This window comes from Danio rerio, chromosome 2, assembly GCF_052040795.2.
Source record: "Danio rerio strain M-AB ecotype USA chromosome 2, GRCz13ab, whole genome shotgun sequence".
NCBI lineage: Eukaryota > Metazoa > Chordata > Actinopteri > Cypriniformes > Danionidae > Danio > Danio rerio.
Window position 1 is genome coordinate 11,605,888 of NC_141022.1, and position 12,554 is coordinate 11,618,441.

The 12,554-nt window shown below is 38.6% G+C and overlaps 1 protein-coding gene across 2 annotated transcripts in view; it reads right to left on the reverse strand.

Annotated features, from left to right (window-relative positions):
* cdcp2 (CUB domain containing protein 2) overlaps positions 1-12,554 on the reverse strand; it is a 30,495-nt gene that overhangs the window by 15,636 nt on the left and 2,305 nt on the right. For both annotated transcript variants that reach the window (XM_087240482.1, XM_087240481.1), the window contains exons 2-3: positions 7,580-7,835; positions 1,401-1,748 (exon numbers count right to left, since the gene is read on the reverse strand). In XM_087240482.1, the coding sequence (XP_087096608.1) occupies positions 1,401-1,748; positions 7,580-7,646 (415 nt within the window). In that variant the 5' untranslated portion in view covers positions 7,647-7,835. The remainder of the gene's footprint in view (positions 1-1,400; positions 1,749-7,579; positions 7,836-12,554) is intronic.

Genomic DNA, 12,554 nt, shown 5'->3' on the forward strand with positions numbered 1-12,554 from the left:
GATCAGCAGTTTCTAAAAAACTCAGACCAGTCTGTATGGCACCAACAACCAGGCCACGTTTGAAGTCACTTAAATCACCTTTCTTCCCCATTCTGACGCTCAGTTTGAACAGCAGCAGATTGTCTTGACCATACCCCCATAGCAAAATTCCTCTGGCCCAAATCTGGCCCACACCATCAGCATTTCCTTTATCCCACATGCCGCAGTGAATTACGGTACATGACTGAACCAATTCTGGCTTCCATAGAAGCGGCAAACATAGACCATATCTGGGCCAAGTCTAAGCCAAGTTAATAACCCATATCTGGGCCTGAACTGGGCCAGATGTGTTGGTGTGTTACGACTGCAATGTTTTTAATAAACCCACGAAGCATTTCGCTGTACAGCTGTGCTTTTTCTTGAAGCGACCTGATTGATTGAATTTTTTCTTTGCTCAAAAATAATATAAATCTATTTTAAAAGTGAGTCAAGCTAGGCCAAACTTATGTGGCCCACAAGTACATTTAAACATCTGGGCCAAATACTACATTTGAGATCTGGCCCAAGTCTTGAGTGCCGCCTCTAAGACGGTACCACCTCAGCCTAACCTGGGCCATGTTTGGCCCATATGTTGCATGCCAGTGCCAGACGAATGCCTGCTGTGCCAGCTTTATGCCAAATCTGGGCCAGAATTCTTTGCTACCTGGGTATCTACATGCCTAAATGCATTGAGTTGCTGCCGTGTGCTAACCGATTAGAAATTTGCAATAAGGAGCAGTTGGACAGGTGTACCTAATTTTCTTATGTTGTATTCAACTGCAGTTTACCACTTTATTGACATATTAGTTTAAAACAATATACAGAAATAAGTTTGGAAAGTAACAGGAAATGCACAGGCAGTTTCTTGCCAGGTTTTCTATTGTAATCTATATCACCAATACACACAATATGTTACTAAAAATATCAATATAAGTCACTTTTTTTAAACTGTTCAGCAATTAAAGTTGTTGGAGTAAAGATCAAGGCCAGATCATGCATTCAAAAGCATAAATAAATGAGAAAATACATTAGGTTATTTTTTGGAAATGATGTGTATTTTAATATTTATCCCTTTGTAAAACCTTGCCTCATAGACAGAGAGGGGTCTGGATGCAGACCTGGTGCAGTGCAATCTGAGCTGCATCCAATGCTTTTTAATGCGCTCACCTAACCCCACCCCTTACTCTACCCATCACAGTGACGTCACTCACTCCATTGAGTGCATTGTTTCTGGCATTGCATTGCTGAGTGATGCAATCTCAGCTTGCATCACAAAGGCTGCATCCAGATACTATTGACATAGATATGCAATTATTGTCTTTTGGTGCATACTGATTCCTATTTAACCTGGAATATTATTTGAGTCTCCAGTTTTTCCTCACCTTTCCTATATCCCACCAAGAAACCCTTGCGTGCAACATGGCGGTCTGAATGGAAGATGATGGACATGACGTTCCAGGACGAGCTGAACTGAGGAGGAGAAACATCTCCACAGAATTTCCCCAGGAGGTTTCCTTCATCCTCCGAGATGCCGTTGTATATCTTGATGTAGTCATAAGCGCAGTCAGTGTGGTACTCCAGCTCAAAATGATGAAAAGTCAACAGTACAGAAGAGCCTTCAGAGACCACTATCAGCCAAGTGCAATCGGTGTCATAAGGATACAGGCCTGGAAAATTAGGGCTTGACAAATTGCCACTGCTTGCAGAGAGGATTCCTCCACATTTGACACCTAAACAAAAATACCATCATTTAATTAGTCATCATAGTGTATTTTAATGATGAATTAAAAGCTATTTTACTAAACTCCTGGTGTTTTTTGGCAGTAAAGCACTTCAGCATTTTATTAAAGAGATAAATACACTTAAAAATACTTTCTTACTCGCCCTCCTCTTGTTCCAAACCTTTTTTGATTCATTTTTTATTCTGTTGAACACAAAAGAAGATATTTTGAAGAATGTTGGAAACTGGCAGCCATTGAATTCCATAATACTTCGGATATCAATGTTTACTGCATTCCAACATTTGTGAGCCAACTTGTTAGCCAACTAAGGTCGCAAGTTCCGTCATTACCGACATACTTTGTTTATTTGCTGTTAGATCCGTCGCTCCAACGAACATTCGCAAACTGCGTTGCAAACTTGAGCACTCACAACTACAGCTCTGGAGCTGTAGTTAGAAACATAGGTCATGGCTGTGTTCTATTCCCACTAACCCCCCCTTACTCTATTGAAAACATTGATGTTATTTTGAACACAGCCTCATGGCGAAAGCTATAGTTGACCTATTATTTAAAAGCGGAATTTATGTTACGTCTCCAAGACTTGTGAAAACAAAAAGCATACGTTAATTGTAAAAGCAATTGTCAAATTGTAAAAGTAGACTTTAAAAAAATAAATAAATAAACAAACAATATCCTACTTAATAATAATATTAATAATAATAATAATAATCATAATAATCATTAATATTATTGTTAAAGTATGATTTTTTCATTTCTAATAAATAATATTCTACATTTCATTTTATAATAAATACCCTCATTATTTATTTATTCATTTATATTATTTATATATTATATTAGAATATGTGTTAGCTTGTAAGTGATATGTTTTAGAATAGAATATGGAATGTTTAACAAACACAGGTCCTATATGTGCCATTTACATATATTTCAGTTAATATGAAAAGCGAGTGCATGTTTTTTTACCAAATCTAAATCTGGATTTTATTTGAAATGTGTGTGCGTCTAAAACAATATAATTTGCACAAAGAAATTATGAATTTTTCTTTAAAGAAGTTGTTACTCCACCCAGTTTAGAGCATCATTATAGGCATTTTATGTTATAACTAACATGGTTCAAGAGATGGATCTGCGACAGAGAAACTACAGGTTTTGGGAAACACTCGTCACTACATACAGTAGGTTTTTTTACCTAAATTATAGTACTATGATAGTTCAGCCGCAATTTACGTCAATTTACGGGGGTTGAACTGCCCCTTTAAAGGATGGTTGTAATAATTTGCGGGCCATATATTCAGCTATAAGAAGTTGTTCTTTTGTAAACCTATTATGTCTTTCTGGTAATTTGTAGTACATTTACTTAAAGAGGGTGTTCATAAGAATGTCCTAAAACCTTTGTCATCATAAAATGATTATGAATGTGATTTTATGCATGCTTATCTGTTATGAAGTGGCATGCACCCAGTTGTGTCGTTTTCAAATGTATTTTGTTTTAGATAACTTTGTCATGACAAACAACTACATCTTATTTTCAGTCTCTTTGTCATGACAACATGACATTATCAGGCATCATAACTTGTCATAAATCTGTCATAAACATTATTGTTGAAGCCATTATATTTGTGTTTTAAATAATTTGCTGCCATACCATCGCTGCAGCAGATTCAATATTACGCAGATTCCAACTGGTTCTGCAAGGGTAGGGCTTTGTACTTGAAACCTTGTGTTTCATAATCAGTGGGGGGGAAAGTACTGAAAAATCATAGAAGTAAAAGTACCATTTCTTGCCCAAAAATGTAGCACAAGTAAAGTAAAAAAGTAAAGTATTTGTTGTAAATATTACTCAAAGTATAAGTAAAAAGTTGCCCTTTTAAAAGTAGAGTAGAGAATATTACGCTGTGGAAAGTTGATGTGTTTATATGTCATTTGTGCAGTGTTTGAAAACGTAACATTCTGTAGTGCATTCCGTTATTGCAATTAACTTTCTATGTGTGATTTGATTGGATAGGAATCACAGGACTGATACTTAGCCAATCCCTATAGACAAGAAAAACTAAAGTAGTGACTGCACATTGGAAAATAGTGAAGTAAAAGTACTGATAGAGGGGGGTAAAAATTCTCAAGGGAAAGTAAATTACAATTATAATGTAATGTAATGTAATGTGTATTTATTGTGTATGGCCAAACACCCAAAGTGCTTCACATTCTTGAGGGGGAGGAGAGGTCTCTTCACACCACCACCAGATGATGTGATGGCCACAACCACAGGATAACGGCGCCAGTGTGCTCACCACACTTCAGCTATTGGTAGATTGGAGACACATTGATTGATCCAATTGTGTGGATGGGGATGACTGCATGGGAGACCATGAGAGGCTAATGGTAACAGGCAATGGAGGGAATTAGGCCAGGGATTACATCCCTACTCTTTACGAGATGTGCCATGTGATTTTTAATTATCACAGAGAGTCAGGACCTCAATTTACCACAGGGGTGTCAAACTCATTTTAGCATTTGTACGAAATAGCCACTAAACTGACAAAAGGTAAAATAGTTACTTCCCTCTTGAGGTCACCTCAGTGTGCAGTGCTTTCCACAGGTTTGAAATATATTTGCGGTGGTAGCCGAATTGAAAAACACCTTTTTCCCAAAGCACATAAATGGTCAACTACATGCGACAAACAAGAAATAATGTTATTTTTAACTATATTTTTATTTATTATGACACTGTTATACGCCTTTTTTTTCCAATGGGTTAAAGTTATTTTAAACGGGCTGTTGAAATAATAGAAATCCAATATTTCTCTTACGTTTATGCTATTAAGGAGCCATGTGCACCCACTGAAAAAAGGTGCTCTCTCTCTCTCTCTCTCTCTCTCTCTAAAGTTGCTTTATGGCATGACATTTACAGTATTGTCAAAGCATTTTAAATATGTATAAAGTATGTAATATATTAACATCAATAAATTAATAAAATATAAAGCAAATGAGAAATAAATAACAGAAAAAGGAATAAAATAAACATTATCGCTAAAAAGTTATAATAATTACTAGAATAAAAAAATGTAGATTTAAATAAAACAAATTAGTTGATTAGCCATTTCTAATGGTGTACAGATATTTTGCAGCCATTACGGGTGTCATTTTGTTCTCTCCGAGTATAAAGTTTATCGCAGTCATTTATTAAATGATTGATCATTTAATGTTTCTCTCGGGGCTGTGCGCGCACAGTCAGCTGTGAAATGGTAATGTAAAAACGCATACAAATACAGCAACTTTAGAAAGCAAAAGTAAAACATTTTAGGAGATTCAGAAACCATGGTCAGATGCATTTTGGTGGAAAAGGAGCGTCTCTATGGGTCTGCAGAGCACGTTAGTTCCTGTGTGAGTGACAGATCGCGCACACACAGAACCAGCAGGAGGAAACATGCAGAGCGAGAGAAGACTTTCCACTGGTTAATCAATCGCGAATGTTTAGTTTTCTTTGATGGATAAAATAAAAGTGTAAAAGGTGGATAATAACAGTATTTTTCATTTGTTACTACCAAATATACCTGGGCGGCCCTATGTGGGAAGCACTGGTGTGGTATGACAGGGTATAGATGTGGTCTTTCCCTCTGACATGGCTGTCAAACTGACGCTGATTCAGGCTTCTGGATCAGATGAAATTAAGAGTTTGCTATTGCGCCATCCAGTGGACACAATTGGAACAGCAGTATATTTTATTGAAAAATTGCTATTGTTTAACATTCATCCAAAAGATGGCACTCACTGACAGTATAGTGTCCCTTTCACTATACTGGGGCATTAGGACTCACACAGAGCGCAGGTTGAGCTCCCTCTGCTGGCCTCACTAACATCACTTTCAACAGCCGCCTAGTTTTTCACATGTGGTCTTCCATCCAGGTACTGACCAGGCTCAGCCCTGTCTAGCTTCAGTGAGTAACTGGTCTTGGGCTGCAGGGTGATATGGCTGTAGCTGAGAAATTCCTAAGAAAAACTACTCAATCATTTGAGTATTTGTAATTTGTCAATTTGCACCACTGTTCATAGTATCATTGCGCTTGCTGCAGCAAAGTTCCTTGATTATTACACCAGAAAGGGGGTTTAGTTCCTAGACATTTTGGTCTAGAAAAGAGCAACTTTTCATTTTCTGTTCTGCTGTCTAATAACTGCAAATGTTTCAAGTTTCAGATAAGAAAAGGATCAAAAGTCTTTGCTAATGGTCTAATCTGATTCAATGATCTATGCCAGTGGTTCTCAAACTGTGGTACGTGTACCACTAGTGGTACGCGGGCTTACTTCTAGTGGTACGCGGAGGAATGAAATATGTCATGTATATGCTACATATATTTCAAAATTTATCAAAAATTATGTATATAATATGCCATATATGACATATAGCCTATATTTCTGAGGTAATCTGCCACGTTTTTTTAACTGTGCAGAGTTGTAGCCGCTTTACTGAGCCGACTACGCTACTGTAATTCAATACTGCTCATTTTGGTGGTACTTGGAGAGACAATTTTTTTCTGAGGTGGTACTTGATGAAAAAAGTTTGAGAAGCACTGATCTATGCTAAGCTAAGCTAAAAGTGCTCCGGCCAGACCCAGAGATCAACTGTATGGATTCAAACACTCAACAGTAAACTTGTAAAATAAGCCTATTTTAAGTGGTAGGCATATGTACAAACTAAGTACTCATACAGTGCTATTTCTAAACTGTTGTGTATATGTGCAAAACAAAATGTGCCGTAGAACCACAAGTAAAAACCAGTAATAAAAGTCAATGTTTTGAAATTCAGATTTATACATCACATACTGAAATAAATAATTTTCCACTGATGTATGGTTTGGTGTGATAGTACTGTACAATACTAGGAAAATCTGGAATCTTAGGGTGTAAAAAATCTAAATATTGAGAAAAATGCATCAGAATGGAGCTGTCAGAATGGAGTTCATTACAATGCACATTACTAATCCACAATAAACGAATCCTATAGAGTCCAAACTTACATACAAGATTTACATTTTATCACTATGTGTTTCTGTGAATCGATGGTAACTACTCGCGTTTAAAGGTCCCGTGAAGGGTTTTGAAATTCCGGGCTTGACCTAATCTCAGCTGAAAAAATGAAGAGAGGGTGGAACGTATAGTTACTCCCCTTTTACAGAAACAGCCATGCAGTAGCTTTGTTTTTATCACAGATCTGCCAGTGAGATTGGATGAGCTCAAGAGCGTCAAATGAAAAGCAAATGAGAAGCACCTTAAAGGGGGCAGCACATGTCAGATTGGTCAAGATTTTGGTCAAGAGAAACTGAAGTTTGAGATGATGTGAAAAAAATCGTTGATCGATTTAGGTGGAAGTGAAAAACTGCAAGCTTTAGAGGTTCATAGCAGTTTGGTATTTTCTAAACACGAATTTTGAGCTCACTAGCTTACAGATATTCTTAAAACTAACATACTAAAACTAACATCAACAACAAATGTTTGTTTTTATTTAATGGGAGCTTTAAGACGTTCCATAAAATGATTAGACAAAAATGCACTGGCATTTATTCAAAGCTATCCCAGTCATCAGAATAAAGCTGTTAATTCCATAAAGAAACCATTTCTGGTTCCACCAAAGAGAAAAGTTCTTAAACGGTCCATAAGTTTAAATAGTTTGAAGAAACAGAGCTTTTCCAGCAATGGAAAGGTTCTGTGGAGCCATTAATGAAGCGTATTTGAACATACAAGCTTACGGAAGAACTGAGGTGTTTACAGTGGTACAACATTCATAAGGTGTGCACTTTCACCCACGAGATAAGCATTCCTACCTTTCTTGGAGGTGACCTTTCCAGCAATGAACAAAGCGTGAATGAAGACGGCCATCCTTAAAACCATGTTTTGTTTTGTTTTCTTTTGGTATGTGGCTTTGAGGTGTCTTGCAGATTCAAAAAACAAGAGGTACTTTAAAGCTCCTCATTCTGTAGCCTCTTGTTCTGGGGCAACTGGATAGGTGGTCCACTCTTTGGCTCTCCAACTAAATTTTAATGAGGACTATCAAATGCACGCTGGTGGCTTGTCAATACACTGTTTGGAGAGAAAGGCATGAAAAGTTAATGAGTGTATCGTGCACATGGAACAAGTGGTGTGTTTTAAGTTGATAAGAGGAAGAGACACGCAGATGACTAGATGTTTTACACACAGTCTAAATCAAGGGTCTCCAACCTTACTTTATATGAGAGCTACGTTTAAACAGAAAAAAACTGGCGGAGAGCTACTTGTTGCCCTTTCATTTTGAAAGTAACTAAATTAAACAAGGGCAGCACAGTGGCTCAGTGGCTAGCACTGTCGCCTGTTACCAAGAAAGTTGCTGGATAGAATCCTGGCTGGGCCAGTTGACATTTCCATGTGGAAATTGCATGTTCTTACTGTGTTCGTGTTGGTTTCCTCCGGGTGCTCCAGTTTCCCCCACAGTCCAAACACATGCGCTATAGGTGAATTGTATAAACTAAATTGGCCGTATGGGTGTTTCCCAGAACTGGGTTGCAGCTGGATGGGGTATTCACTGCGCAATGCCTTATTCACACTAGCAGTGACTTTGTAGCTGCCTATTGCTCTGGGTGGTGACCTGCTACAAACGCAGGTCTGTGTAGGTACAGCACAGAGAATACAACCTGCCACTGAGCGAGCTGAGAGAGGATCACATGAGCTCTACTGATGTTCCTATTGGCTGTCACTCACGAAAGTCGCTCTACATTTGCATAAAGTTGAAGGATTCTCAACTTTGTTGCGTTTCTCGACACGCCCTGGTCGCCAACGGTCACTTGCGCAGATGGAAGTCGGCAGAAGTTGCTCACTCTCCATTGAAATGAATGGTCACTTGTTACTTTGCTGCTGCAAGTCGCTCGTAGTATGAATGAGGCTTATGCAAGAATAGTTGGTGGTTCATTCCACTGTGGCGACCTCTGAAATAAAGACTAAGCTTAAAAAAATTGAATGAATGGCTGAAATAAAACAATATATTTTACAGTACCTTGCCAAGTCTGCACTTTTTCCTCAATTTTTCTTAATTGATAATACTGTCTCTGTACTCAGTAACAGGATTTGAGACCTGACAATGTTCATGGTTTGTTGATTGTCATCCTGCAAAGAGTGCAATTGCATGATTGTATTGATAGTCTGGATGCAGACTAATACATTCACTACCTGACAAAAGTCTTGTTGATCTCAGTTGTAGGAGCAACAAATAATAGCTCGACTTCTAGTTGGCAGAAGGTAGAAAAATGGCAGAGGGTAGATTTTTTCAGATGAATCATCTATTGAACTGCATCCCAATGATCATAAATTCTGCAGAAGACCTACTGGAACCCACATGGACCAAATATTCTCACAGAAATCAGTCAAGTTTAGTGAAGGAAAAATCATGGTTTGGGGTTACCTTCAGTATGGAGGCGTGCAAGAGATCTGCAAAGTGGATGGCTACATCAACAGCCTGAGGTATCAAGACATTTGTGCAGCCCATTTCATTAAAAACCACACACTCTCAGAAATAAAGGTACACGAGCTGTCACTGGGGTTGTACCTTTTCAAAAGGTACACATTTGTACCTGAAGGGTCCATATTGGTTCCTCAAAAGTATATATTAGTACCTAAAAATTTTTACTTTTTAGGTACTAATATGTACCCTTGAGGTATTAATATGGACCTTTTAGGTACAAAATTGTACCTTTCGAAAAGGTATACCACCCCTGTACCCCAGTGACAGCTTGTGTACCTTTATTTCCATGAGTGCATGAGAGGGCAAATTCTTGAGCAGGATAGCGCTCCTTCTCATACTTCAGCCTCCACATCAAAATTCCTGCAAGCAAAGAAGGTCAAGGTACTCCAGGATTGGCCAGCCCAGTCAGGTAAGATGAAGCTGGGGGCATTGAAGATGAATCCAAAGAGTCTTGATAAGATGCAGAGATGTATGCATGCAGTCCTCCAAGCTCATGAGAGTCATACACAATATTAATTGTTTTTCCACTGCATAATGACTTTATATTCTATACTGTACATTATCTCTGTTAAGTCACAAGACTTTTGTCTAAGCAAAGTCAGACCTTACAGTCCTAATTAAATAATTAAAAATTAAGGCATGATCATATTTTATTTTGGTAAAATAAGCATAATCTAGAGGCTTTTGCCTTTCATATAAGCCACTTCTGATTCCAAATGATCAACTAGAAGTCAAGTTATTATTTGTTGTTACTAAAACTTGGATAGGCGACAAGACTTTTGTCAGGTAGTGTACAGTGGGGCATAGGTTGTCAGTCTTGCCAAGAGTTCAGTGTTACAATATCCCTTGGGATAAAGGCAACTTCACTGTAACTGTACAAACTGTTAAATGTTTCCTGGATGCAGATTACACCAGAATGTGCAATAGGCACATACAGTAGTTGGTCAGTTCACCCAAAGTGTTGCGGTGGATTGGAACTGAATTTGAATCTGAAATAAAGGTACCTTCACTATAGATTTTATTTTCATACAATGTTAAAAAACACTTTAAAAAAAATAGTTTTCTGCCATTGTATAAAGAGTAACAAAGCGGACAACTGGTGAAATCCACCAGTTAGCACTGTGACTTTACAGCAAGAAAGTCACTGGTTTGAGTCCCGGCTAAATCAGTTGGCATTTTTGTGTGGAGTTTGCATGTTCTCCTTATGTTTGTGTGGATTTCTTCTGTGTGCTCCGGTTTCCCCCACAAGTTCAAACATATGCAGTATAGGTGAATTGGGTAAACAAAAATTGTCCGTAGAGCACAAACTCAGTTCCTGGAGGGCTGCAGCTCTGCACAGTTCAGCTCCAACCCTAATTAAACACACCTTTAGGCTTGTTTGAAACCTACAGGTAAGTGTATTGAAGCAGAGTTGGAAGTAAACTGATCAGGGCTGCGGCCCTCTAGAAACTGAGTTAGACACCACTGCCGTAGAGTATGAATTTGAATGAGAGAGGGTATGGGTGTTTCCCAGTTCCGGAATTCGACTGGAAGGGCATCCGACGCAAAAAAAATATGCCAGAGTAATTGTCTGTTCATTTGGCTGTGGTGAGCCTTGATTAATCAGGGACTAAGATGAAGAATAATGAGTGACTAAAAAACATGGGAGATGAGGGATGTAGGGGGGAAGTGGAATGGCTAAGGTAATAGTTCACAAATAATTTAAAAGCATCCACATCAATCTCAACTGTGTGCTTAGACAAACAAAAAGTATGCAAATATGGATGAAAACGCGACAACACCAAAATCTCTTTTAACTTTTGGAGCTTTTGCTGTTGTCGTCTTCTCATACATATTAACGTAATAGTCTCTTACACTCATAGAAATGAAGGTACACGAGTTGTCACTGGGGTGGTACCTTTTCAAAAGGTACAAATTTGTACCTAAAAGGTCCATATTAATGCCTCAAGGACAAATATTAGTACCTAAAAAGTACAAAAGTGTTCCTCTTAATTTTTTTAAGGTACTAATATATTCTTTTGAGGTACCAATATGGACCCTTTAAGTACAAATGTGTACCTTTTATAAAGGTACCACCCCAGTGACAACTTGTGTAACTTTATTTCTGAAAATGTACCATCTGCAGTCAAGGGTGCTGTGAACACCAAATGTTGTGTTTTGAGGTGACATCTGGAGGAGGTGGTGATCACAGTTTCAGTGAATGGGGAATGGTCACTGATCTAGTCGATCAATTGTTTGTGTTAGTTGGCTAACACTATTGAGGGTTTCTCCTTCTTGCCTGCTTCCCCGTTGTGCCCTTGCTTCGATTATTCACTCAGTCCTGCCTGCCGCCTGCCTTGTACCTTTGCCTGAACCCCGACTCTGATCCTTGCCGCCTGCCTTGAACTCTAGCCTGAACACTGACCTTGATACTAGCTGCCTGCCTCTGACCCATGCCTGCTTACTCATCCTGTGTTTGCCTGCCGCTACGACAATATACTACTGTGTTTGTAGTTTGCACATGCATAACATGTGTGCTGTTTATTAAATTGTGTTTAATAAAAATACTGCAAATGGATCCCTCTGTGTCAGCCACTTCGTTGCACATGCTTCAAATAAGTGCTCCAAACTTTGTCTTGATTGAGACCTGTTAGATTCTTCTTTCATCATTTGCAATGTTTCCAAATTGCACTGTTAGTCTTTGAATTATAATTACTTATAATTCATTCTTTTTCTTTTCGGCTTAGTCCCTTCATTAATCTGGGGTCGCCACAGCGGAATGAACCGCCTGCCAACTTATTCAGCATATGTTTTACACAGCGGATGCCCTTCCGGACACAACCCATCACTGGGAAACATCCAAACATACACACACACACACACTACGGTCACACGTCTTTGGACTTGTGACACACGAATACGGGGAGAACATGCAAACTCCGCACAGAAACGCTAACTGACCCAGACGAGGCTCGAACCAGCAATCTTCTTGCTGTAAGGCGAATGTGCTACCCACTGCGTCGCCATTACTTATAATACACTTAAACATACTTAATTATAATGGTTATAAGAGACTTTTATTGGGTAAGAAGAGATCTCCACTTAAGTATCATATTTAGAGGAAAAATGTGTTTGATTCATTACAAAGCTTGAAGCATCAGAATCGGTGCTCTATATTGGCCTATCACCATGACAAGGAGTCGGTACTGAGAATCCGCTGCAAAAATTTTAATCGAGGATCCCTCCTCATATTATGAGTAGACGTCAATGGAGCCTATCTTTGCTGGACATTATTTGTATGGAACTTTCAACAGCGCGCACACATGGAG